Below are 27,700 nucleotides of genomic sequence, written 5' to 3'. Positions count from 1 at the left end.
CGTGACGTGACGTCAGGAATCGTCACCAACTCAAAAACAAGACTTCCTGAATATTCAGCGCGAGTCTTAAAACATAAAATATGCGGTGTAATCTTTGTAAAATACGCTCGGTAGAAATCATTTGAAGTGATTTTACAAATTATGGACACAACTTGTCCGGAGGCGTCGGTTGTCCTTTAAATAACCATTTGTACGTGGCTAGTTATTTGTGCACTACATTAACATGAAGGAAAATATACATCAGGGGAGATCGAATACTGTTGCTCGTGAAGCTGTACATCTGATACAAACTCCAGAAATATAAAATCAGAGTGGATCCCATACACATTGACCAAGATACAACAAATGACAACATTTTATCTAAGTACAAAGTAAACCTGACAAAGTACAACTAATGATGCTGGTAAGAGCAAACCAGGATAGAATGCAATAAGCCAAAAACGTTTGCAAACAATGAGAAAATGACAAAAACATACTTTTCGCAAAAGGACAACAGAAAGCCAATCACAAAACGACATAACTGAGAATAGCACTTAATACGTCAAAAAATACCGTCTTTTTCAGACTATAAAGTGCCCCGGTCTAACAAGGCGCACTGGACTATAAGGCACATCCCCAATCAATGGTATATTTGCAAAATTTGTCCATATATAAGGCACACCAGTTTATAAGGCCCAGCTTCAATGGCTGACATATTTAAAAACATTTCCATATATAAGGCACACCAAATTATAAGGCACTATAGTAGAGTCTGTGATTACATTATGCATCCATTAAATGGTGTTGCGCTAAAGGGAATGTCAACAAACAATCAGATAGTCACGGGCTGAAATAAAAACGTGAAAATCTGAACTCACTGCATTAGGTTTAGTTCTTATGCAGCATATATGCAGTTGCATATATGCTCCTTATCTACATTTTATTTATTATAGTGCATTCTGTACTGGGTACAGTTTCTTTTTACTGAGACATTTATTTTTATGCATGCAATACTTTTTCTCTCTTCTACGCCCACCCCCTTCAATTTTGCAGCTTGAGATTGTGAAGTTCCCCATTGTGGGACGACGAAACTTTCTGATCTTATCAAGGTCAGTAAAACTTTATTAATAGACTACAAATCAGCTTTCTGACAACTGGAGTCGGCGGTTGCTGACGGTATTTGTGAGACCTGTTGAGGCGCAATATTACTTCACATATAAGGTGCACCGGATTCTAAGGCGCAGGATCATATTTTGAAGAAAATGAAGGCTTTTGGATAAAACGTATACACCGGAAAATACGGTAAATGCTTAATATAGGAAAGAGCATCTATGAGAGAATGATAAAGTTGTTAGCACATCACTGTGGAGATGTTGTCTGTTCTTCCTGCGTGGAATTTTCATGTTCTCCCGGTGCTTGATTGGGTTTCCTCTGGGTACTATAGTTTTCTCTCAAATTCCAAAAACATGCATGGCAAGATGATTGAATACTCCAAATTGTCCCGAGATGTAGGTGTGAGCGGGACTGAGAGAGCCCTGCTTGCAATGTTCGGATAATAATAGCAGTGCTATAATTGATACAATTTTGTCCTTGTGTGAAAGTTAAAGTGTATTTATGCGTTTAGCTGAGCTGGGTATTACACTGCAGGAGTGATTGATTAAGATTAAATATCTGCAGCGAACGAGGGGAGGAGGCAGGGACACAATGTCTAAAAAAAAGCTTACTGTAGGATTGGAATTGGAAGACAGCCCATGTTGTCACTGTTCCTCTTAATGTTTCAAATGCAAATCAGTTGCTGTGGCTCGTTTAAGCCTTGTATCGTTATTCTGTCGAATAGGCTTGATGTCTCACAGTATATCAACTTGAATTACTGACTGACATGTTGTCAATATATCGACCTTTCTCCCAGTGAGTGTCAGCTCTTTAGCGCACATTGTGCATCCTACCCTGCTCGCTGATTTCATTGTATTTCATAGATAAAGACTTTTCAACTTCAGTGTCCAGTCTGCTTCTAAATCGCTGCTCATGTGACAGGCTGAGACACAATTACAAGGTTCACATTAGGTATTTACTGATATTTGAATTTATCACTTTTAAGATAAGTCATTATAAATAAATTTTATTATTATGCATTTTTATCGTATATGTCTATCAACTCTCAACTCAACTCAACTATATTTATCGGTCATTTTCAAACAGCAAATGGTGCATTCAAAGTGCTTTACATCATACTGTATGCACTTCTGTATTTGCCTGTATGTGCAACTATCATATACAACTCTGTTTTTGCCCCGCAGTTATCATTGACCTTAATCCATAAACCTCAGTCGTATGAGTGCAGCAACTACAGTAAAGTCTCGTTATATCGATATCGGTTATATCGATAGTACTGCTTATTACGATACTATTTTCATTTCCCTTGCACATTTCTAGTCTTTTTATGTATAATTAGTACCGTTTAGTACGATACCCGGTTATTACGAGAATCCGGTTATGACGGTGCTCCTTTTCATCCCCCGCTCATATCGATATATCCGTCGCGCCATTGGTCAACTTGGTCACGTGTCTTGTTACGTGAGCCGCCATCGGTCGCGCCATTGGTCGACTTGGTCACATGAGCCGCCATCGGTCGCGCTATTGGTCGACTTGGCCGTGTGACTTTGTCACGTGACACGCCATCGTTCGTGCCATTGGTCAACTTGGTCACGTGTCTTGGTTACGTGTCACGCCATCAGTCGCGCCATTGGTCGACTTGGTCAGGTGACTTGGTTACGTGCCCAGCACCCGTGTAGCAGAGCCATTTTCATTTTCAGACGCTAGCTCGTGTGTAGCAGACGAGATTGAAGTGTTTGCGTTAAAAGGTAAAAATGGGAAGCAGAAGAAGATTGATGACTAATGTTAAGCAGATTCCTTACTTACAGACAGTGTATTGTCGGTGTTCAAATACCTGACATGTTTCGGCGACTACTTCCGCCTTCGTCAGAGTGTCACGGATGTTGCTGTGACGCGCCATTTTCAGCTGGTGTTGCTATGAGGGCGTGACCTACCTGTCAGAACTGACAGGCAAGCCACGCCCCCCGCTGTCCGCTCGTCCCTCCAGGATGCTGCTCCAGGTAGTAGAGAGCATGTAAGCTCCCTCATCCCTGTTGATGGTCCTTGGTCCTCGCTTTCGGATTTCAATGGCCTCCCTGATCCAGCGCTGATGTTTGTTGTCTTCGGTGCGGATGACTCTGGCCTTCTCCCAGTCCATGATGTGGTTCTCTTTTTTGCAGTGGTCCGTGATGGCTGATTTATGGTGCTCCTGTTGTGCTTGTTCTTTTATTGCGGGGGGCGTGGCTTGCCTGTCAGTTCTGACAGGTAGGTCACGCCCTCATAGCAACACCAGCTGAAAATGGCGCGTCACAGCAACATCCGTGACACTCTGACGAAGGCGGAAGTAGTCGCCGAAACATGTCAGGTATTTGAACACCGACAATACACTGTCTGTAAGTAAGGAATCTGCTTAACATTAGTTATCAAGTAGACAGGATGAATTTAGTACAAAGATTGATGACTTTTTTAAATTGTATACATAATACAGTAAGATGTAAGCGTTGCAGTTTCCCTGTTGTGTTATGTACATGCCCACTGTACTGTATATGAATGCAATCGTTTTTTGCAACAATGTTTCTTGTTTTGTCTGCTGAAGCGCGATGATTTTGAAAATTATTAACATTCCATACTGTGTATTAAAGGACAGCCGATGTCACAGGATATATCGATAGTCCCGGTTATATCGATATTTTTTCGGACTCCCTTGAATATCGATATAATGAGACTTTACCCTTTCCTACGCATTTCCTTTCGTCACTCGAGCCCAGCCCTCGAGCCTCAAGTGACGTGACACTTGCCACCCAAATTATGAAAATTGATATAACTTTAATGACTGGCAATTAAATTGATTAAACAGTGAAACATGTCCTGGGAGCTGAGGCCCCTAACCCATGGATCGCATACCGGGTTCTGGGCCACAAGGAAAGAATAAATAACTTGCATTACTGCCATTTGTTTTTGTTTTTCAGAATATCAGAGATATTTTATTTTGAAAATTTACCAGCTTCTCTGTTATATCTGTCTATAAATTGTCACTCTTGATGCAGGTGAAGGTGTGCTACTTGGTCAAGTGATAGGTTACTGTGAAAATGAAACCCAGAAGCGACAAAAAAAAAGGGCTTTGTAGAGTTTCTTTGGGAAAGGGAAAACTCACAGCCAGGAAATAGAAGAGGAGCCTACGACTTCCAAGAAAACAAGACTACTCCTACTGAAAGAAAAAAACAGATTTATTTCAACGGGAGATTCCCACACATAATATGCGGTGATGATGAGTCGTATTTTTCATGAGCTTTGTATGTTCAAAGCATGTTTAAACGTTATCATAGAGACCAGATCGTGTCGGAAATATAGGCCATTCCTCATATAATAAAACTGTTCATTATTATGTTTTGAAAATACCACTGTTTTTATGCCGGTCATTCCATTTAATTGTGTTACCTGACTTGAATATTGTCCAATATTAAAGAATTTCGTGAGGCAAAAAAGTTGTGGAACCCTGTCTTTATGTTTCTTTTTACTGGCAATCTAGATGGAGATGTTGATTCACACGTATATCCTTGATTCATGTACATAGTATCATCAATACTATTTTTTGTTTTCACTATATCATAATGGGTGTTGATTTTCAATTTGGAGATTCACACACTAATCTCAGTATGACATGACTGTCACTCTTCCATCCATCCAGGTATTTTCTAATCCACTTTATCCTCACAAGGGTCACGGGTGATCCTGGAGCCTATCTATGTCAGTAAATGGTGGACACCCTGAACTGGTTGCCAGCCAATCGCAGGGATGACAGAGATATACAACCATCTGCGGTCATACTCACGCCAAGGGACAATGAAGCGTGTTCAATCAGCCAGCCATGCATGTGTTCGAATGGGGAGAAAATAGAGGCACTGGGAGAAAAGGCTCGCAAGCAGGGTGAGAACATGCACACTCCACATGAAAAGAACAGAGCCTGGATGAAACCAAAACCATCTGCACTGTGGGGTCGACGTGCTAACCCAGGGGTGGGCAAACTTTTTGACTCGCGGGCCGCATTGGGTTCTAAAATTTGACAGAGGGGCCGGGCCAGGAGCATTTGGAGGGAGTGTTAGGGCCGGAAATACTCTGAACAAGTTATGTCCATAATTTATAAAATCACTTCAAATGACTTTGACTGAGCGTATTTTACAAAGATTCCACAGCATATAGCTATAGTTTATGTTTTAAGACTTGCGCTGAATATTCATGAAGTCTTGTTTTCGAGTTAATGACGATCCCCATGTGACGTCACGTTTGGACCGCCCCTGACCGAGAAAGCGACATGCAATGCATTTTGGGGACTTTGTTTGGTCTGAAAACTTCGTGTTGATCCGTTTTGATGGCGAAATTAGAAGGAAAACACATAAATAACGCCATGGTGAATCGTTGGGTGTTGCACGAAGACAACTATTTGATATTCGCTGACACAAATTCCCAGCTGACAAATCAGCCCATTTCCAACGGAGCTTGGGCGCAATCTTCTGCTTTTTTTGGGTGCTACGTTGCTGTCATTGACGGCTCGAATTGATATGGGAGGACTCCTAGAATCAATTGCAAACATTTATGCTTTCCTCTTCAGAAGAACAAGTACAAGAAAACATCTTCTCCGAATCTGAAGCCATTGTTTTGATTCTCGAGCAAGGCAAGACGTCTTGGCGTGACGTCACGAACAGAGGGGTGGGACCTTCTGAAACTGACCATTTCCGGATTCATTTTGAAGTCATTTTTATTGGTGTTTTTCATTTAAGTAATAATATCAGCCTGCCTGATTTGGGTATTTTAGATGCTATGAAACGTTTTTCTGATGTCAGTGGGAAACAAAAACAAAAAATGGTGCCGGTTGTCCTTTAAATGTAGTATGTACAAACCTCATAGCACAGTAAGAACACTACAACCCAATTTATTAACTGTCTTTCAAATGTGAAAAATATCCCTGATCAGTTAATAAATTTGTCTCAAGGAATATGGCGTTTGCATACTATTTCGCAGATACTTGGAGGAGGAAATGGAAATAGATTAAAATAACATATTCACTGTGATTTATCAAGATTGCGTCTGTTTTTAAGTTTCCATCGAAGGGGCAAAGTTAAAGAAATCAACATTTATTGAAAAATGGAATCACTTTCAACATTCAAAACATATTATTACACAACGAAATATTCAAACTCAATAATACCTACTTGTGTTAAATTCCGCCAAATCATAGATGGTTTGTCCTGACCGCACGCTCAACAAACTCCTCACTGACGCCCTCGCCTTCACGCGCAAACAATACACGTGTACCGTCGCCGAGCACTCAAACATAGACTACCTGCAGTTGAAATTTGCATACTCGGCTCGGCAGCCAATCAGAAGCCTGCTTCTTTCTTCCGGACTTTCGCAAGCGTTACAAAGTCGTGCAATTGCATGTCATTTTCCAAAATAGATGCACAGAACCTCAGACTAGAAGAAAGATTCAAAAGAAGCTAACAACATATGTGACGCTACAAAACGTAAATTTACATTAAACCGTGACTGTAAAGTGTACGTGAGACTTATGAAAGGGGCTTAGTGGCTCGTAGGAATCAATGCAAACGTTGCATTGTGCACCACAATGACAATCGACTACTGTAGCAAAATTTACAGCCATGCGCATTTGCCGTAAATTAAGCAAGGTAGCATTTGTAGTTGGTGCATTCTTGATTAAAAAAAAAATATATACTTTGTGACAATGTTTTTTAATGGGATTGGTCTCATTTTGCTTCAAGTTGTGAAAAATGGGGCAGGCAACTTTTCAGTTAACTGCCCTGTTGTTCGCTAGCTTTTTGTCATGAGTTTTAGACACTGTACTATGATTTGGGCAAGTTCGGCGGGCCGGATTGAAAAGCCTAACGGGCCGTATGTGGCCCGCGGGCCGTAGTTTGCCCATGTCTGTGCTAACCACTGGATCATTCTATCGTAGATGCTCCTTGTTCTTATTCCTCTCGTTTGCATTTACCATGTTTTCCGTTGTCTAAGGTGCACCCAAAAACCTTCATTCTCTTCAAAAGTTGACCATGCGCCTTATAATCCGTGGTTAGCCTGCCGGCTTCAAAGTGCAGAGGTCATGACTTCGAGTGTGGAGTTTGCATGTTCTCCCCGGGCACTCATGGGTTTTCTCTGGGTCCTCCGGTTTCATCCCACATGTCAAATTGTCATGTTAATGCAGTGAAACCAGATGGGTCAAAGTTCAGTTTTGGTTTTCTGCCTTGTCACTTCCATGCATTGATTTCTTCACATTCTCTGAACTTTTTGATGACATTATGGACAGTAAATGCAATAATCTCAAAATTTCTTGTTGTACATCGAGGAATGTTGTCCTAAAAGTGGTTGACTATTTTCTTGTCGTGTAGTCAAATCAATATAATACTATGATTTGTGAATCATAGCATTGTGGTTTGATTTATACTTGACATAACGTCCCAGTTTTGTTGGAGTTGTGTTTGGCGTACATATTTTCACATTCTCCATGCGCAAAGTCAGCTCTCTGCATAGGTTTACACTTGTGTCCACTCTCCTGGCATAGTACCCCTGGAGAATCCTCAGAGCCTGGTGTCACACATTACCAGCGACAGGTTCTTATCATCCACGAATTGAATGAACTCCATTTTTGTCCTCATCATTGTCCTCCCTGCCAGCTTCCGCCCATCAATCCATTTTTACCACCGCATACGTTGCACGTGATTAGGGGAGATAAAAAGCACCATCCGAGCTGACTTCAGGTAGAAGTCAGATTATTCAGTGAACTGGTAATCAGTTGGTCGCAGAGCTCATGTGAAAACAAACAACCATTCACACCCACAGCACACCGTCACTGAGTGGGAACCGATCCCACACTGCCCGTACATGACCTCCACTGCTTGTTCATTCAAAATAGTGTTCTTTAGCCTCCACAAGCAGTGGTGGTGCAAAAACCTTATCGCCGAAATACGTCTGTGTAAGCTCTCAGTCGTACAGGAGTGGTCCATCGATGAAAAGGTTTCTTCAGCAGTCATCTGTACTTTTTTTCAAAAGAGTACAGATGACGGCTGAAGAAACCTTATCGCCGAAAGTTTTGAATTTCCATCAAACACAAGCCCGAACCAGACGCGACTTGCTACCCACCCCCTTCTTGTTACTCATGGTGGCGGATGGCTCTTGTCCTGACCGGACAATAAATCTCACGGTGCATTACGACTCTGGGCCACTAACCTGTTGGCATGTCATTTTGCAGAGTGTTCTATATTCCAACATGAGACAAGTCTTTTTACTCTTTGCGTAAACACCATTGGTACAGACAGGCTTATTGTCATTGGTTTCATTCTTTCGTTGTAAGATGAGGTACATAATAGTGTGGATTTCACATCTGATTGGCTACACGGTTGCACTAACTAACTAACCAACTAACTAACTAACTACACACACATACACGCACGTTGCTGAACCTTGGGTTGTGATGAATTTGTTTATCCTTGGATGACATTTGACTTTGATCTTTATCATATAATTATTTGAGATCTGTTAATCAAATCTGCCATTGTATCATTTAAAATTCTTCTGGCTAGATTTACTCAATATTCATTTTTCCTTTCACGAATGTGATAGGACACATTTGCTGATATCAGAACGGAACTCTTGCGGCTTAGTTGTGTCTCATGCAACTGATTCAACTCCTCGCTATTGCAGCCGAGAAACAGATAAAGATCCTCCTGTGCAAGGCTGAGTTTGAATTAAATCTATGATCCACTGGTTGTTTAGCCTTCGCAAGCAGTGCTGGTGCAAAAACCTTATCGCCGAAATACGTCTGTGTAAGCTCTCAGTCGTACAGGAGTGGTCCATCGATGAAAAGGTTTCTTCAGCCGTCATCTGTACTTTTTTTCAAAAAGTACAGATGACGGCTGAAGAAACCTTATCGCCGAAAGTTTTGAATTTCCATCAAACACAAGCCCCAACCAGACGCGACTTGCTACCGCACCCCCTTCTTGTTACTCATGGTGGCTCTTTGCGTAAACACCATGGGTACAGACAGGTTTATTTTCATTGGTTTCATTCATTTGTTGTATGATGAGGTCACATGAGAGTGTGGATTTCACATCTGATTGGCTACAAGGTTGCCCTAACTAACTAACTAACTAACTAACTAACTAACTACACACATACACACACGCACAGAGACAGACAGACAGACAGACAGACAGACATACATACATACATACATACATACATACATACATACATACATACATACATACATACATACATACATAACATGCGAGCACACCACTAAGCTATATGACAGGAAAAAATATAGCGGCACTTATAAGACATGAATGAATTGCTTTACATGACAGTGTATTTGGTTTCACATTGACGAAACATCCACTTGGCTCGAACTTTCTAAGTGGACAGAACAGAATCCAATTGAATTGAACACAGGGCTTTTCATCTTTTTAGTAGTATTTATGATGATGGAATACTATCTACATGATGTGAAAACGTATTTGCTCTCCCGTTTATTTTATTTCGGGGAGTGCTGGAGTCTATTCCAGCTGTCTGAATTGGTTGCCAGACAATCAGGTTTCAAATCCATCCATCCATTTTCCATCCCGCTTATTCCTCATTAGGGTTGCAGGGGTTGCTGGAGCCTATCCCAGCTGTCTTCGGGCACGAGGCGGGGGACACCCTGAAATAGTTGCCAGCCAATCGCCGGGCACACAAAGACGTACAACAGACAGTCATTCTCACACTCACACCTCGGGTCAATTTGGAGTGTTCAATATTCCGCCATGAATGTTTTTGGAATGTGGGGGGAAACCGGAGGACCCGCAGAAAACCCACGTGGGCCCGGGGAGAACATGCAAACTCCTTACAGGGAGGCCAGAGCAGGACGCGAACTGGCAACCTCTGCACTGTGAAGCCGGTGTGCTAACCACTTGACTACCTAGCCGCCCCAGTTTCAAATCATCTAACCAATTTTCATGCACTATAGTTCTAAAATGACAATTAATTTGGGTGAAGCACACACACACGCACAATTACACGCACACACACACACACACACACACACACACACGTACACACGCACACACACGCACACACACGTACACACACGTACACACACACACACACACACACACACACACACACACACACACACACACACACACGCACACACACACACACACACATACATACGCACACCCAGTCATGTTTATTGGTTCTTATCATGCTTTGTTTTCAGTCACGGTTTTAGGTTGTTACTTTGAACTCTTTTTGTTCTGATTTTGTTGTTATAGGTTTAGTTCCTGCCATCTTTATTGTATAACATTTGTCAAGCACACCCTGATGTCTGCTTTTTTAGGGTCCACCACCACCTTGCAAACGTGACAGTATCTTTCCTTGTGCTTAGGTTCAACAATCACCCGCTGTAAGAGTTTAATCACAGAGTTCTAAAACATTTTTATTGTTGTGATATTGTTGTGAAAATGTGATTCGTTTGATTTTACTTTAGGAAGATTTGGAACAAATTACTTTTCATATTGATGGACATTTACTGTTATTTCAATAAAACTGTGCTTGAAATTTGCAATGATTAACGAAGCATTAATTCAGCCATCCACCTTCATCACAACGGTCGTGGGTGTGCTGCAGCCTGTCCCGGCTTTCTTTGGGCAGTAGGCGTGGATCACCCTGAACCAGTTGCCAGCCAATCGCACCACACACAGAGACAAACAACCACGTACGCTCACACTCACATCTCGGGACAATTTACAGTGTTCAATCAGCCTGCCGTGGATATTTTTGGAATGTTGAGGGAACCGGAGAATATGGCGAAAACTCATGCAGAGAACATGGAAACTCCACGCTTGCGGATGCCAGAGCAAGGATTGAACATGATCTCCTCACTGTGAGGTTGATGCGCTATGCACTGGTCCAACGACCCGTTCTGAAAACCATTCAATATGTTATTTTGATGAGCAACATGGGGAAATATGCCTGCATTTACCATTTTAAACCATGTTTTTTTGCCAGTTTTACCATGTTAAACCTTGTGAGACATAGGTCTATCTGCTACCTCAGGCCAGTCACAACCTTAAAATAATCTCATTATTCGACGTGGCCATGCAAAAAGAAGGAACGCAGCAAAATTTAGGGAAAGGCTACTCGATTCAAGTCCTAAATGGGCCAATTAAATCAAGGAAAAGACAAACTCTCTGCAGGGGGAAACTGAGTGTTGCTGTGAAAACAGTGAATGCATTTATGTTACATAATAAAAGTAGCACACTCATTATGAATTGCATCTCTTGTAAAAATGAATGGAATGTTTTTTTTCAAGTATCTGAAGGCCATATTTAGCAGGGTGTTAAATATATTAACTTTTACCATCTTGTGTCAAACATTTATTGCAACCGTGTCAAATATCCATTCATTTGTATTCTGTGTATTGTGTTCAGGTCATGCGGGGCTGCAATCAATTCGTTGATTTTAAGGAAAAGACAGACTACACCCTGTACTACTTCTTGGTCAATTGAGTGGCCAACACCGAAAAGAAAATCCACACTGCATGCAAAGAACTCAGATAAGTGAATTACAGCATTACAATACGAGTAATTCAGTCGAAAATCGTATTTAAATAATGACCTACGTAGATAAATTCACTTTCCTTCGGCCGGAATTGCAACAGAACCTGCTTTCAGAAGAGAAATATAATCCATAAGGAGGAAACTGTATCGGTAAACAGCCTGAATATCACTACCCATTGGCGTATGTTGAATGAGACTTTCCTGTTGCGATCGATACAGAATGAAGAAATCTGAGCATTACATTACTGATACCAAACCTATTGCATACATACAAGGTCACCAAAATGGGGGTGGGGGTGGGAGGGGGGTCGGCAATCCAAGCATACGTAGTAGCTCATCTTTAATGCAACAGAAATGTCATGGAGTCAGTGATGGTAGTAGACCCAAAAAGCAGGGAGGCAGGGTGTCTGAACTAAATGCCATGTTTTTCACAACTACATGTTTCACCACATAAAAAGGTGCAGAGTTTAGTTACGAGTGCTATTTTTTGTGTTTGAACACATATATAACATGGACTGCATTATTGGGTACCGCATGGTAAAATATATGCTGGTTTAAACAATACGGTAGCATGCATGCACACTAGCGTATGTTTTCAAAAAGGCAGTAATAGTCGGAGTTTAATAGTGTTTATTGAAGTATTTAACACTGTACTCATCCACAAATTCTTCAAAGTCCTCATCTGTATCTACAATGAACGTCTGGGCAAATTATTAATCGAACGCACTGGTCCTTGCGTGGATGTTAAACCTGCCTTTTCTCTGTATAAGCGGTGTGTTTGCATACCATCAGAGTCACACAGCAACATCAACAGATTTTGGAACTCGGTACAAATATTAGGTGCCCCTTGTCTGTCTTGAGAAAACTTAAGACTGTGTAGTGCGCCGAATGGTTGTGAAAAGATGGTATATGAACTCACTGGATCTCTATAATGTATAACACAAACACACACACACACACACACGCACACGCACAAACACACACACAGGCAAACACACACACAACATACACATACTCATCTTCTTTTCGATACATAAACCTTCCATTTTTCCCATACATTTTAACCTCTCTTTTTATCACATACAATTCTTCCCATTCTTTCCCCTTTACTCTGTGTTCATTGAAAAAGTTCAATCAATGCCCTTGACTCTTTGCTTCACCAAGCAAAATGTTAAAAGAAAATCAATCTGTTTTCTGAAGAAAGCAGAGGGGTAAAGGGTGTAAAATAGCAGAGATACACAAATACCTTTGGTGTTTAATTTTGAGAAGCACCATTGGGGAGAAAGTGGCTTGTAAAAGACAAATGGTCACTGAAATTCCCATTTGTGGACCGGCCTATAGTGTACTCAGTTTTGAAACGGGGCTGAGCCGTGGGTATCACACATTGTGCAAGAAACCACGACAGGGTTGTACTCATCAGATTTTTAACATGGCAGAAATATGACTTGCTGAAACAATGGTCTTGCGCAGGTGAAGTCAGATTAAGACTTTGATGTGTGATGTGAATGTGGTTAATGCTGAACAGAAATGTTTGAAAACAGGAAAGCACTCTGAGCCGATCAGTTTCAATAAACAGAAGACACAAGGTGATGGCAGCAGTTTGCATTAATTCAGTTAAATATGGTTCATTGTGGGGAAATGGAGCTCCACATTGTCATTAGAAACACAATGAGGTTGATTATTTTAAAGTTTGATTATAGTTTGTGTGCAAATTCAATCATTCAATATCCATGTTAATTGTCAAGTAATTTGTTTCATAATAGAAAAGAATACATAATATCACATTCTGTTTCCTAGGTCTTCGTGAATTCATCTCAGACAGCAATTATGTGAGTTGTAATCATGAGTGGCGACTGCAATTAACTGCAAATTACACGACCAGACTGATAAAAAAAAAATGAAAATGCACACGCAAATGGGAACAAAAATGACACAAACACAGAGGCCACAAAAGAAAATGCCCTCTAGGTTTGTTCAAATTGGAAAATGTGTTTTCCTCTCACTCAAAAGATGACAGTGATCCAATGAGCATATGACACACAGAACGCTAAAATGTAATGTATCCCAGACCATTAAGAAATGTGGCTCAGTACTACATGCTGAGCGAAGCAGGCACCTGGCAATAAAATCGGTGCTTCCAGGAAGAAATTTGCTCCCATTGCCACCTGAGCAAAGTTCATCATCCATTTTGCAGAGCATAATTTGCTGTTGCCTGAAAGGGTTGTCACGTGTCCTCAAATTATCTCCACATGGCTAACTTTGCTTTTACCTTGTAGGTATCAGTTATGACTTGTGAAGTGGTATGTAATATTGTCAATTTTCTTCCAGTACAAATTCTATATAGATCACTGGATTCCTTGTACAAACCGTATGTTTGGATTCATATGTTTATTTACGAATATGTATTTCCCTTCTCTAGTTTAGCCATAGTTAAAGTTACAAATGTTGTTTTTTTTTTAAATTATGAGCATCATAGTCACGAGAGGGTACTGACAACAACTGCTCGTAAATGTGTGATTATGTCGCTTTAAACCTGGAAAGTGTGTTGTGTCTGAGCGCTTAGGTTGTCATATATATATAAATAAACGCCGGATTGATTTACACACACTGCATTGTGAATGTGGTCTATGTTTGTCAAAACCGCACATTTGATTGTGGACTGACAAGTCACCGGACACTCCGATAGAATTCATATGGCTTTTTGTCAATAAAAATTAAGTAAAAAATCTTCTCAACGATATCCTGTTTAGTTGTCCTAACATTTATAAGAACCTACTGATACTCTAATGACTTGCCTATTTACAGTAACTACTTATCATAATGATTGAAATTATTACAATTATTACAATCTTTGCGTTCTGTTTATTTGTTTCCAAAGTTTATGGTTACCCTTTTCATTATGAATTGAGATACAATAAATAAATGCCGTTGTAAACCTCATGTATCAGAGGTATCAGTTCTTGTACTGCCATATTCCAAATCAGACCCAATATCATCCTTCCCCCACCATTGTCATTAAAGAGCATAAAGAGCATGTATTCCAATGTAATGTGATCCATACAGCTCTGGGTTGTCATTCTTGCGCTTCCCAGGGTCCACATCATTAGGCAGTATTCATATGCCATTATATTAGTCTAACGTCATCATTTTTGTTGTCATAATGAGATAATTATCTTAGACTTACCGATATACAAGTGAATCATCTTGGCTTCCATTGTACTGGATCTGGAACATCCGGATACCTGGAATATTCCTTTGAAAGTAAAACTTGATGAGTGCAGTTGATGATGTAGCCTCAGCGGTCACCACTCTCTTTTCTACTCCACCCTTCACATCGCCGGCCACGTTGCTTCCGTTGTTTACACTCCGGGTGGATGTGGAAATGTCAGATGATCCCGGGTCAGGCTCCTGGATGTTGTTGGTGTTGTTGGTAATGTGTGGAAGTTTTATGATAGCCAAGTCTACGGTCTGGTGAGCTTCACCAGCTGGATTGGAGGAGATGCAGGTAAAAGAGCCTGTGTCTTTTACGGTACTAATGAGGATGTCCAGACTTCCATTGGGATGAATCAGCATCCTCGAGGAGTTCGAAACAAGTTTGCCATAAGGAGATATCCAGTGTATGGCTGGCTCTGGGTCACCTCTGGCCTTACATCTGTCGAGGAGTGGAAATGTTATGAGTTAAAAAAAAGTGCATATATATATATATATATATATATATATATATATATATATATATATATATATATATATATATATATATATATATATATAGACACAAACACACATTTACACACGTTTGCACGAGGCGGGGGACACCCTGAATTGGTTGCCAGCCAATCGCAGGACACACAAAGACATACAACAGTCACTCTCACACTCACACCGAGGGACAATTTGGAGTGTTCAATCTGCCTGCCATGCATGTTTTTGGAGTGTGGGAGGAAACCGGAGGACCCGGAGAAAACCCACGCGGGTCCGGGGAGAACATGCAAACTCCACACAGGGAGGCCGGACCTGGACGCGAACCGGCGACCTCTGCACTGTGAAGCCGGTGTGCTAACCACTCGACTCTCTCTCTCTCTCTCTCTCTCTTTCTCTCTCTCTCTCTCTCTATATATATATATATATATATATATATATATCTATCTATATATATATATATATATATATATATATATATATATATATATATATATATAGTAAAGTCTCGTTATATCGATATTCAAGGGAGTCCGAAAAAATATAGAATATAACCGGGACTATCGATATATCCGACCCTGTTTGCATGTAATTTTCTCCGTGCGTGCATAGAAATAATATCGATATAACCGATATCGATATAACGAGACTTTACTGTGTATATATATATACAGTAAAGTCTCGTTATATCGATATCGGTTATATCGATAGTCCCGCTTATTACGATACTATTTCTATGCACGCACGGAGAAAATTACATGCGCGCAGGGTCGGATATATCGATAGTCCCGGTTATATCGATATTTTTCGGACTCCCTAGAATATCGATATAACGAGACTTTACTGTATATAAATCAGTGGCGGTCCGTGCATTTCACACCTAGGCCTTCAGTGAAGTCCTGCTTAGTCCGACTTGAACAAATATCCCTCGTAATACCATAATTTATGACACAACGGCTGGAGATATCATTTACAAAAGCACACGCACGCAGTACTGGCCGTGGCATCACCTTAATCGTCTACAACTCAGGCTATTTTCCGGAGCAATTACACATCAATAAATCTGCATCATAAATTAGAACTTGTCACTATACGTGATACTGCAAACACTTAAAAATAAAAGGAAATTTAAAATCATTTGTCCACAAAGTTTTATTAAGTCCACCAAGAATATTTAATAATATTTTACACTAAATTACAAAATGTCAGTGTAATATAAGAAAAACAACAAGACGTTCACAAAACGAACTATTTGTTGAAAATAAAAGTAAACAAATCATTTTCATAGGCCTACATGCGACAGCGAGTTGTCCTCTCCTTCAGCCATTGCGGGTTAAAAAGGCGAGTAGATATACAGTAAAGTCTCGTTATATTGATATTCTAGGGAGTCAGAAAAATATCGATATAACCGGGACTATCGATATATCCGACCCTGCGCGCATGTAATTTTCTCCGTGCGTGCATAGAAATAGTATCGTAATAAGCGGGATTATCGATATAACCGATATCGATATAACGAGACTTTACTGTACTTGGTTTTTCTGCGAAAGTTTCCGGGTCTGATCTGTTGTAGCTTGATTGATTTGCATAGCGCTGCCTCCGCTGAGGGCTAAGGTAAAGTGAGTATCCAATCACAGGACGCGTACATGTCATGTTCAACGCGAGGCCATCTAGCTGGCCTTACTGTGCCAACTCGTGATCTGATAGGCTATCGCAACTATATATCAACTCCATGTGCCCGTTCATGTACAGCGCACAGACGCCCTCACTGTTGATTCTGAAGGCGTCGGTCAGATTTCATACAGCCTGGCGATTAAAAACTCTGACCTAAAACTACAACACTGAAAGGAGCATAACCAAATGGATATAACATCAAGAAAACAGTATGTAGAATAATTATATATATATATATATAGTCACATCTCGTCGCCGTCCTGGGCGCGCCCCGCCCCTCCTGTCACCTCCTCCGCTGCTCCCTGGAGACGGCCCCTCCCATCTTCATGCACCTGGGTCCCCACAGCTGATTGTCATTCCCTTGATTGTGCCTTCTGACTATACCTACCGATCGCGCAATACAGTCTCCGTCGGAGTATTCTGAAAGCTACCCTGCTACTTCCGTGCCGTCAGATCAGCTGTCACCGATCTTCCTCACTCACCTCATCCTGCTGTCATTTTTTCATGCGTGCCTCAGTAAAGACTTTTGTATACAAGTATCTGTCTCGCCGTGTATTTTGGATCCACACTCCCCGCTTTCCTTTCGTCACTCGAGCCCAGCCCTCGAGCCTCAAGTGACGCAACATAATACTCCGACCACCTATGGATCCCGCCGGCGAAGACAGATTCCTCGCCGCCCTGACCGAGCAAGCGGAGCGTTCGAGCCAGCTGGCCAGAGCCATCGCGGAAATCAGCCAAATTACCACCATGCTGGCTCAACGCTTCGAGGCGGCTGAGGCACGCATTTCCGCTCTCACGGCCAAGTCTTCCCCGCCCGTGAGTAGGCACGCTCTTCAACTTCCTCTTCCCTCACGCTACGCAGGCAAAACCGGGCGCTGCGCTCAGTTTTTAATGCAGTGCACGCTCGTGCACCACCTTCGACGACCTGGTCGCCATAGTCATCGGCCTGGATCACCGCCTTCGGGAGCGACAGAGGGAGCAGCGCGGCCGACGGCCCAGACGGCCCCGAAGCCAGTCCAGATCTCCCACACCCGGCAGCGAGCGCGTGCGGCGCCTGGAGGAATCCCCCGAATCCATGATCATAGGGGGAGGGAACGACCGCACTATCCCCGGGGCTCGCCGCACCCAAGGCCCCGAGCCAAAGACCTCAGGTCCCCGCAAGTCCCCGTCAAAACGGCGACCACAGCGACATCTGGAGGTCAAAGCCACGACCCCCGTTACACGGTTGGAGCTGGACAGCGAATTAATAGGCCCGTCCAGCTCCCAAACCGTGCGGGCCCTTGTGGACTCGGGGGCCGACGGGTGCATCATTGACCCCCAGCTGGCGGACTCGTTGGGCTGCCAGCTGATCGATCTCCACCCCCCGAAAGAGATCGTCGACCTGGACGGCAGACTGTTAGCCCGAGTCACCCACCTCACTGCCCTGCTAAAACTCCGGGTAGCGGGGAACCACGTCGAGCACCGCCAATTTCTAGTTATGCCCTCCCGGAATGCGCCGTTGGTATTGGGTCTCCCCTGGCTCAACACCCACGACCCATCCATCTCCTGGGAGGGCCCCACCATTCAGGGCTGGAGCCCCTACTGCTATGCCAACTGCCTGCGGTCGGCTACGGTAGGGCAAGGCCCCTTCCGCGTTAGCCCGCCCAAGGCCATCTGCCTCAAGGCCGTGCCACAATGCTACCATGACCTGCGGGAGGTGTTCAGCAAAGACAACGCCCAATCCCTGCCACCCCACCGACCGTATGACTGTGCCATCGACTTGCAGCCAGGGGCTCCATTACCGGACTCCAGACTTTTTCACATTTCACAACCTGAACGGGAAGCCCTGAGCACTTACATAGACTCCTCCCTTGCGGCGGGACTCATCCGGCCGTCACGGTCTCCGTTGGGCGCAGGGTTCTTCTTTATTGACAAGAAGGACGGAACCCTGCGTCCGTGTGTCGACTACCGGAGTCTGAACGACATCACCATCCGAAACAAATACCCCCTCCCCCTCATGGACTCAGCCTTCACGCCCCTTCAGTCCGCAACCATATTTTCTAAATTAGACCTCTGCAGTGCGTACCACTTGGTCCGCATCCGGGAGGGGGATGAATGGAAAACTGCATTTAAAACACTGTTAGGTCATTTTGAATATCTGGTGATGCCGTTCGGACTCACGAACGCGCCCGCCGTCTTCCAGAACTTGATCAATGATGTGCTCAGGGACTTCCTCAATGTTTTTGTTTTCGTTTATCTGGATGATATTCTTATTTTTTCTCGTTCTGCAGAGGAGCACCGGCAACACGTCCGACGGGTCCTGGCGCGGCTCCTGCAAAACCGGCTCTACGTGAAGGCAGAGAAGTGCGAGTTCCACGTCTGCTCTCTGTCCTTCCTAGGGTTCGTCGTGGAGCAGGGGCAGCTCAGGGCCGACCCCACTAAGACGAAAGCGGTGGTGGAATGGCCGATCCCGAAGACGCGCAAACAGCTCCAGCGGTTTTTGGGGTTTGCCAACTTCTACCGCCGCTTTATTCAAGGGTATAATCAGAAGGCACTCCCCCTCACTAACCTCACGTCCTCCAAGATTCCCTTCAGGTGGACGCCGACGCTGAGGGGGCTTTCAACCGCCTCCGTCTTGCCTTCACTAAGCCCCCTGTTCTGCGTCATCCCGACCCGGATCTCCCGTTCACGGTCGAGGTTGACGCATCCGAGTCTGGAGTAGGGGCCGTCCTGTCCCAGCGCTCTCCCATGGACCAGAAGCTACGCCCATGCGCCTTCTTCTCCCGCCGGCTCAGCCCCGCCAAGGCCAACTATGACGTCGGCAACCGGGAGCTGCTGGCGGTCGTCCTGGCCCTTCAGGAATGGAGACACTGGCTTGAGGGAACGAAACACCCCTTCACCGTCTACACGGACCATAAAAACCTGGCGGCTATCCGGTCGGCCAAGAGACTAAACTCTAGACAGGCCCGATGGTCCTCTTCCTCACCCGGTTTAACTTTTCTCTCACCTACTGCCCAGGGTCACAGAACACCAAGCCCGATGCCCTATCCCGCATCCATGAGCCGGCAGAAAGGGAGGAGACCACCACCAACATCCTGCCGGCCCAACGCATCCTGGGTGCCCTGAGGTGGGAGGTTGACAGAAAAGTACAGCAAGCCCAGGGGACAACCCCCATCCCCAGGGGCTGTCCTAAGGATCTCCTGTTCGTCCCCCCCCTCTTCGCACGGAGGTGCTCGTCTGGAGGCACACCTCCAAGATAGCTCATCACCCGGGGGTCAACAGGACGATCCAACTCATCGCCCAACGGTTCTGGTGGCCGGGGTTCCAAAGGGACATCGCCCTCTTCGTGAAGGCCTGCCCGACCTGTGCCTGTGGGAAAGCCTCCCATCAGCTACCGGTACCGTCCAGACCCTGGTCCCACATCTCCGTCGACTTCGTGACAGGCCTCCCCCCTCCCGTGGCAAGACGGTCGTCCTCACCGTTTTGGACCGATTCTCCAACTCGGCCCACTTCGTCCCATTAACCAGGTTGCCGTCCGCCATCGAGACGGCTCAACTCCTGGTTAACCACGTCGTCCGTCTCCACGGGATTCCGACGGACATCGTGTCGGACCGGGGACCGCAGTTCGAGTCCAAGGTATGGAAACGTTTCTGTCGGTCCCTAGGGGCGTCGGCGAGCCTGTCGTCTGGATACCATCCCCAGACCAACGGACAGACGGAGAGAAAAAACCAGGACCTGGAGGCGGCCCTCCGGTGCGTGTGCCTCCACAACCCGGCGTCGTGGGCCCTGCCCTGGGTGGAGTACGCCCACAACTCCCTGGTCTCCGCAGCCACAGGTCGGTCCCCATTTATGTCCGCCTGTGGCTATCAGCCGCCCTTGTTTCCCACACAGGAGGGCCAGGTGGAGGTCCCGTCTATTGAACATCACCTCAGACGGGCCCACCGAGTCTGGAAGGAGACAAGGGATGCCCTGACACGCACCGCATCCCGGAACCAGCGGGTGGCGGACCGTCACCGGAGACAGGCACCCAACTACCAGGTCGGGCAGGAGGTGTGGCTGTCGACGAGGGACCTTCGGCTGGCAGGGTCTTCAGCCAAGCTGGGCCCACGCTTCATTGGTCCCTTCCCCATCGAGGCCATCCTCAGCCCGGTCTCGGTGAGGCTCCGGCTGCCACCCACCATGAGGATCCACCCCGTTTTCCACGTTTCCCTCCTCAAGCCAGTGGAAACCAGCTCCTTAGCCCCCACGCCCACCCCCCACCTCCCCCCCGGATGTTGGCCGACGGACCGGTCTACACCGTGCGGGAGATACTGGACTCCAGGCGCATGGGCAGAGGAGTGCAGTACCTGGTCGACTGGGAGGGCTATGGACCGGTGGAACGACAGTGGGTCCCACGTGCCTGGATCCTCGACCCATGTCTCATCCGGGCGTTCCATGCGGCTCACCCTTCCAAACCTGGTGGGCCGCCAAGAGGCGTCCGTTGAGGGGGGGGCACTGTCACATCTCGTCGCCGTCCTGGGCACGCCCCGCCCCTCCTGTCACCTCCTCCGCTGCTCCCTGGAGACGGCCCCTCCAATCATCATGCACCTGGGTCCCCACAGCTGATTGTCATTCCCTTGATTGTGCCTTCTGACTATATCTACCGATCGCGCAATACAGTCTCCGTCGGAGTATTCTGAAAGCTACCCTGCAACTTCCGTGCCGTAAGATCAGCTGTCACCGATCTCCCTCACTCACCTCATCCTGCTGTCATTTTTTCATGCGTGCCTCAGTAAAGACTTTTGTATACGAGTATCTGTCTCGCCGTGTATTTTGGATCCACACTCCCCGCTTTCCTTTCGTCACTTGAGCCCAGCCCTCGAGCCTCAAGTGACGCGACATATATATATATATATATATATATATATATATATATATATATATATATATATATATATATATATATATATATATATATATATATATATATATATATAGAATAATAAAATACTTTTTTAATGAAATTGACTTTTATTATAATTATGATAATGATGTCTGATTATGTTAGGCCAGCAGAGAAGGCCTTGCTGGCTCTGACGGCCCACCACATATATATATATATATATATATATATATATATATATATATATATATATATATATATATATATATATATATATATATATATATATATATATATATATATATACTGTATATATATGTATACAGTGAGACCTCAACTTGTGTGTGTAAGGTGAAAAGTGTGTATCTGAAAAAAAAAAATTCCCATAGGAAACCATTAAAATTAAAATTCCATAAAATATACTTTTCAACTAAATAAGCCTTAAGACTACACACAACATACCTTATTATATGTATAATAAATGTGCTTCTTCTTTTCCTTTCGGCTGTTCCCCTCAGGGGTCGCCACAGCGAATCAATGTCCTCCATCTATCCCGGTTTTGTGCATCCTCTTCTCTCACACCAGCTACCTTCATGTCCTCTTTGACCACATCCATAAACCTCCTCTTCGGTCTTCCTCTCGGTCTCCTGGCTGGCAGTTCAAGCCTCAGCATCCTTCTCCCGATATAGTCACTCTCTCTCCTCTGGACATGTCCAAACCATCTCAGTCTGGCCTCTCTGACTTTCTCTCCAAAGCCTCTAATATGAGTTGTCCCTCTAATGTACTCATTCCTGATCCTATCCAACCTGGTCACTCCCAAAGAAAACCTCAACATCTTCAGCTCTGCTACCTCCAGCTCTGCTTCCTGTCTTTTCTTAAGTGGCACTGTCTCCAGTCCAAACATCATGGCTGGTCTGACCACGGTTTTATACACTTTTCCTTTCATCCTAGCTGAAACCCTTCTATCACACAGCACACCTGACATTTTTCTCCAGCCGCTCCAGCCTGCCTGGACACGCTTCTTCACTTGTATAATAAATGTGCTATCATATTGTAATGAAAGAAATACACTGCATTGTATCATAAAGTCACTTTATTTGCATTTGTGATGGTCATTGATGGCTTGATGGAATGGCGTTGGAGGTCAAAGGTCAAACGGAATTGCTGTTTGGAAAGAGATGTACATGTGCCTCATTACCTTTTTGATGGTCGTTGATGCCTTATGGAAGGAGAGTCACCTTCCATAAGGACTGTTGATAACTTAACCTCTGGTGCTGTTCGGTCGTGTGCTTCCGCCGAAGATCACTCCGCCAGCCGTGGTGGGTGTGTATTATGAAAATAGTGCCTATTATGAGGTTTATTTTTCAGAAATTTGAAATTTGTAAGACAAAAAGTTTGTAAGATAAGGTGTTTGTAAGTTGAGGTCTCACTGTATATATATATATATAGTAAAGTCTCATTATATCGATATCGTTTATATTGATAATACTGATTATTACGACACTATTTTCATTTCCCGTGCACATTTCTAGTCTTTTTATGTATAATTAGTTCCGTTTAGTACGATTCATTGTTTTTACGATAGTCCGGTTACTACGGTGCTCTTTTTCATCTCCCGTCGGCCATTTTGCTATGTTTATATCGATACAAAAGATGCTTAAGGTGAAGCGATATTTGCTTCGGGGTTTCTACACAGTACCACCCTTATCAAAATCTGTATCGGTCGCGGCGTTGGTCGACTTGGTCACGTGACTTGGTCATGTGACTTGTTTACGTGACCAGCTCCCGAGTCTTGCAGTGGAGCAGACGCCATATTGCTACCGTCTTCAACCATTGCAAAACGAAAGAATTGTGACCTCGGAAGGAAATACAAGGCAATCGTGGCTGTTGAGGAGAATCCAACACGAAATTAAAGCCAAGTATGCCCCAGAAGATTCCCACAATGATGAGGATGACGAGGATGAAGAACCAACAAAGACACAAGCATTGCAAGGTGTTACGGACGTACAATCTTACTTAGAATCCAGAGAAAATGCATCGGGTTTTTTTTAGAAATGTTAAACAAAATTGAATCGTTTGTGTTAAAAGGTGTAAATGGGAAGCTGAACAAGATTGAAGATTTTTTTTAAATTGCATAATAAGATGTAAGCGTTGCAGTTTCCCTGTTGCAGTGTTATGTACATGTACACTGTACTGTACATGAATGCAATCGTTTTTTGCAACAATGTTTATTGTTTTGTCTGCTGAAGCGTGATGATTTTGAACATTACTGTACATGCCATACTGTATTAAAGATCCCCCAGTCACGTAACCGGCTTCCGTGTTTTGACCTGTCATACGGGAAGCACAATAAAAAAATTTGTAGCAGAGCTCACGTCTTTCATTACTGCTGCAATAGCGTCTGAAACCTACTGTAATACCCCTCAGCATGGGAAATGATGTGCACAGTCGCTGCTATAGCGGGTTGGTCTTTTTAATAACAAAACATAGCAGTTATCACATACAGATCCAAACAGGAGCTGCTGTTACGCCACAGCTCAGCCATTCTATTCAGACACTCTCTCGAACCCCGTTGTCGGGTCCTCCCAAGCCCCAGTCACGTGACCAGCTTCCGTGTTTATAATGTTGACGCGAGCACAATAAAAAAACGGCGTAGCAGAGCTTATATACAGAACTGTTGTTCAACACCAATTTCAACCATGGGCAAACGTAAGAATTATGATATCCGAACAACATATAAGGCAATTGTGGCTGTGAGGACAATCCAACACGCAAATCCTTCATCGCAAAAGAGTTTGACATGCAGCAGAATACTTCATCAACGTAAGTAATGTAAACGTTGCAGTTTTGGTTTTTCATTCATGTATTTAATTGTGTTGCATTCAGATATGTTTGTCACTTGCAACATTCACTGTTTTTAACATGTTTGTACATGCTGACGCCCGTGTGAATAGAACAACGTGAGGATTTTTTTTTTACATTGGTTGCATTTTTGGAAGGAAATAGTCATTAAAAAATGTAAAGACGTTTTTATTTGATGCACAAGTTTATTTTTCACTTCACTGCAGTGCAAAAAGCAGCCTAGATACGCAATCCATGAACCCAATGATAAATTTACATGCCATATCAAAGTTCCCCCATTTACGTATTGCCCCCCTCCCTTTTAATGCAGTTCGGCGCAGGACGGATATATCGACTGTACTGTTATATCGCCATTTTTTCTGACTCCACAATCGACTCCACAATATCGATATAACGTGACTTTACTGTATATATATATATATATATATATATATATATATATATATATATATATATATATATATATATATATATATATATATATATATATATATATATATATATATATATATATATATATATATATACACACGTCTGTGGAAGCTCTCAGTCGTACAGGAGTGGTCCATCGATGAGAAGGTTTCTTCAGCCGTCATCTGTACAAAAGTGAAGGTTTCGGACGTTTCGCCTCCTATCCAAGAGGCTTCGTCAGCGAACTAAAGTCTGACTGGTCGTATCGGCCCCATTTATATATCCCTAATGTCCAGACCTGGTGGCGCCGGACACAGCTATGATAGGTCCCTACTCTCAACCTTCACTTTTGTACAGATGACGGCTGAAGAAACCTTCTCATCGATGGACCACTCCTGTACGACTGAGAGCTTACACAGACGTATTGCTGCCAACTTTGGGGACGACATCCTTCTGCTGGTACGTAACTTAGAAAAGGCCACCTTTAAATTAGCTGATTTAAAGAACCACCTCAGATTCAATCTTAGATGTAGACAGAGCCGGTTAATTCCTAAATGCTTGAAGCAAGCACCCCTGGAACCCGGATACTTAGCCGATAAAATGCAACAAAATTATACTAGGAAAATTCTAAATTTGCGAATTAGGAGACTTAACATAGAGACAAAAAACAAACAGTCAGAAATAGAAACTTATTATGAGCGATTACAAACTAATCTTACCCACAATATCTATCAGGAAGTGTGTGAATTTACTAAATCCGGTTATATGAGGCACCACAGCAAAACCAAAGAGAGACAAAAGGGTAAATTTCAAAAATTACTTTTACTGAAACAATCTCAGCTACTGGTAAACACGCGTAAAATTAGGTATGAACAGTTTGCAAGGGAGAATTGGATCAAAAATTTGTCAGACAGAGATCTCTCAGAGACAGAAAAGGCGGTACTTACCAAAGGTTTAAATTTCTCAGTGACTCCTAAAACTATACCTACAATAGATTATATCACAGCTACTGAATCGGCTATTAAAAATAACAAACTTTCGTATGCAGAGGCAGATGATCTACGCATTAAAATATCAGCTCTTCTCAGTAGTGCCAAACTTCCTCCGTCCAACATAACATTAGAAGAGAGAAAGGCGTTAACTACTCTACAAAAAGACAAAAATATTACTATTTTGCCAGCAGACAAGGGCAGATGCACAGTGCTGCTCAACACATTGGATTATGAAGACAAAATAAATAGGTTAATCAGTGATTCTAACACGTATGAGCAACTAAAAAGGGACCCTTCCAATAGATACAAGAAAGAAATGATTGACTGTCTCCAAAAGCTAGAGAAAGGAAAACATATAGACAAACAGATGTATTTTAGATTATACCCGGGAGAGGCCACACCATGTATCTATGGCTTGCCAAAAATACATAAAGAAGGGTTCCCCCTCCGACCCATTGTTTGTAGCATTGACTCCTCTACATACAATGTAGCCAAATATTTAAAAACTATTTTAGCTCCGTTGGTTGGTAACACAGAATACCACGTAGAGAACACCACAGGGTTTGTAGAGAGGATCAAAGACCTCATATTGGAACCTGAAGAAACTTTGGCATCATACGATGTGACTTCTCTCTTTACATCTGTTCCAACCCCAGCAGCAGTCTCAGTGGTGAGGACGAGGCTGCTGGCGGATGTTTCTCTGCATGAAAGAACCAAACTGAAACCGGATCACATCTGCCAATTATTAGAAATCTGCCTTAATACTACGTATTTTCAATTTCGGGAAAAATTTTATAAACAAATCCATGGTTGTGCTATGGGCTCATCAGTTTCACCCATAGTGGCTAATCTTTACATGGAAGAGATGGAGAAACAGGCCCTCACATCCTTCCCAGGGACAAAACCTAGACACTGGTTTAGATATGTGGACGATACTTTTGTCATAATTAAGAAACAAGAAATTCAATCCTTCACAGATCATCTCAACTCTGTAGACTTCAACATTAAATTTACTCGTGAGGACATTCAAGAGAACCAACTAGCCTTCTTGGATTGTAAAGTAATTATAAAAGAGGACAGAGCGCTAAAAACAGAAGTCTTTAGGAAGGCTACGCACACTGACCAATACTTACTTTTTGACTCTAACCACCCTTTACAACATAAACTAGGAGTTATCAGAACCCTCCAGCATAGGGCTAAACTAATACCAACTAGCACTGAAGGTAGAGAAAAGGAGTCAAAACATATCAGGAAAGCACTCACTAACTGTGGGTACCCTCAGTGGTCATTCAACAAATGTCAGAAAGAAAGAATAGCGAACGAAACCAATAATTCTCAAGATTCTAAAAGGAGAGGAGTAGCAGTACCGTACATTGCAGGAGTTTCTGAAAAATTACAAAGAGTCCTTTGGCAACATAAAATTCCTACTTATTTCAAACCGATAAACACGTTAAGGCAAAAATTAGTGCATCCAAAAGATAGGCTACCAAATGAAAAACAAAGTAATGTAGTTTATTCCA

General features: G+C 43.3%; 1 protein-coding gene across 1 annotated transcript in view; it reads right to left on the bottom strand.

Annotated features, from left to right (window-relative positions):
* The window catches only part of lrfn5a (leucine rich repeat and fibronectin type III domain containing 5a), a 203,358-nt gene that overhangs the window by 19,595 nt on the left and 156,063 nt on the right, over window positions 1-27,700 (bottom strand). The window contains exon 8 of the mRNA XM_089005199.1: window positions 14,866-15,333. Within this exon, the coding sequence (XP_088861325.1) occupies window positions 14,866-15,333 (468 nt within the window). The remainder of the gene's footprint in view (window positions 1-14,865; window positions 15,334-27,700) is intronic.

This window comes from Hippocampus bargibanti, linkage group LG09, assembly GCF_051943395.1.
Source record: "Hippocampus bargibanti isolate YZ-2025 linkage group LG09, ASM5194339v1, whole genome shotgun sequence".
NCBI classification, from domain to species: Eukaryota; Metazoa; Chordata; class Actinopteri; order Syngnathiformes; family Syngnathidae; genus Hippocampus; species Hippocampus bargibanti.
This window is presented reverse-complemented; position numbering and strand designations above follow the sequence as displayed.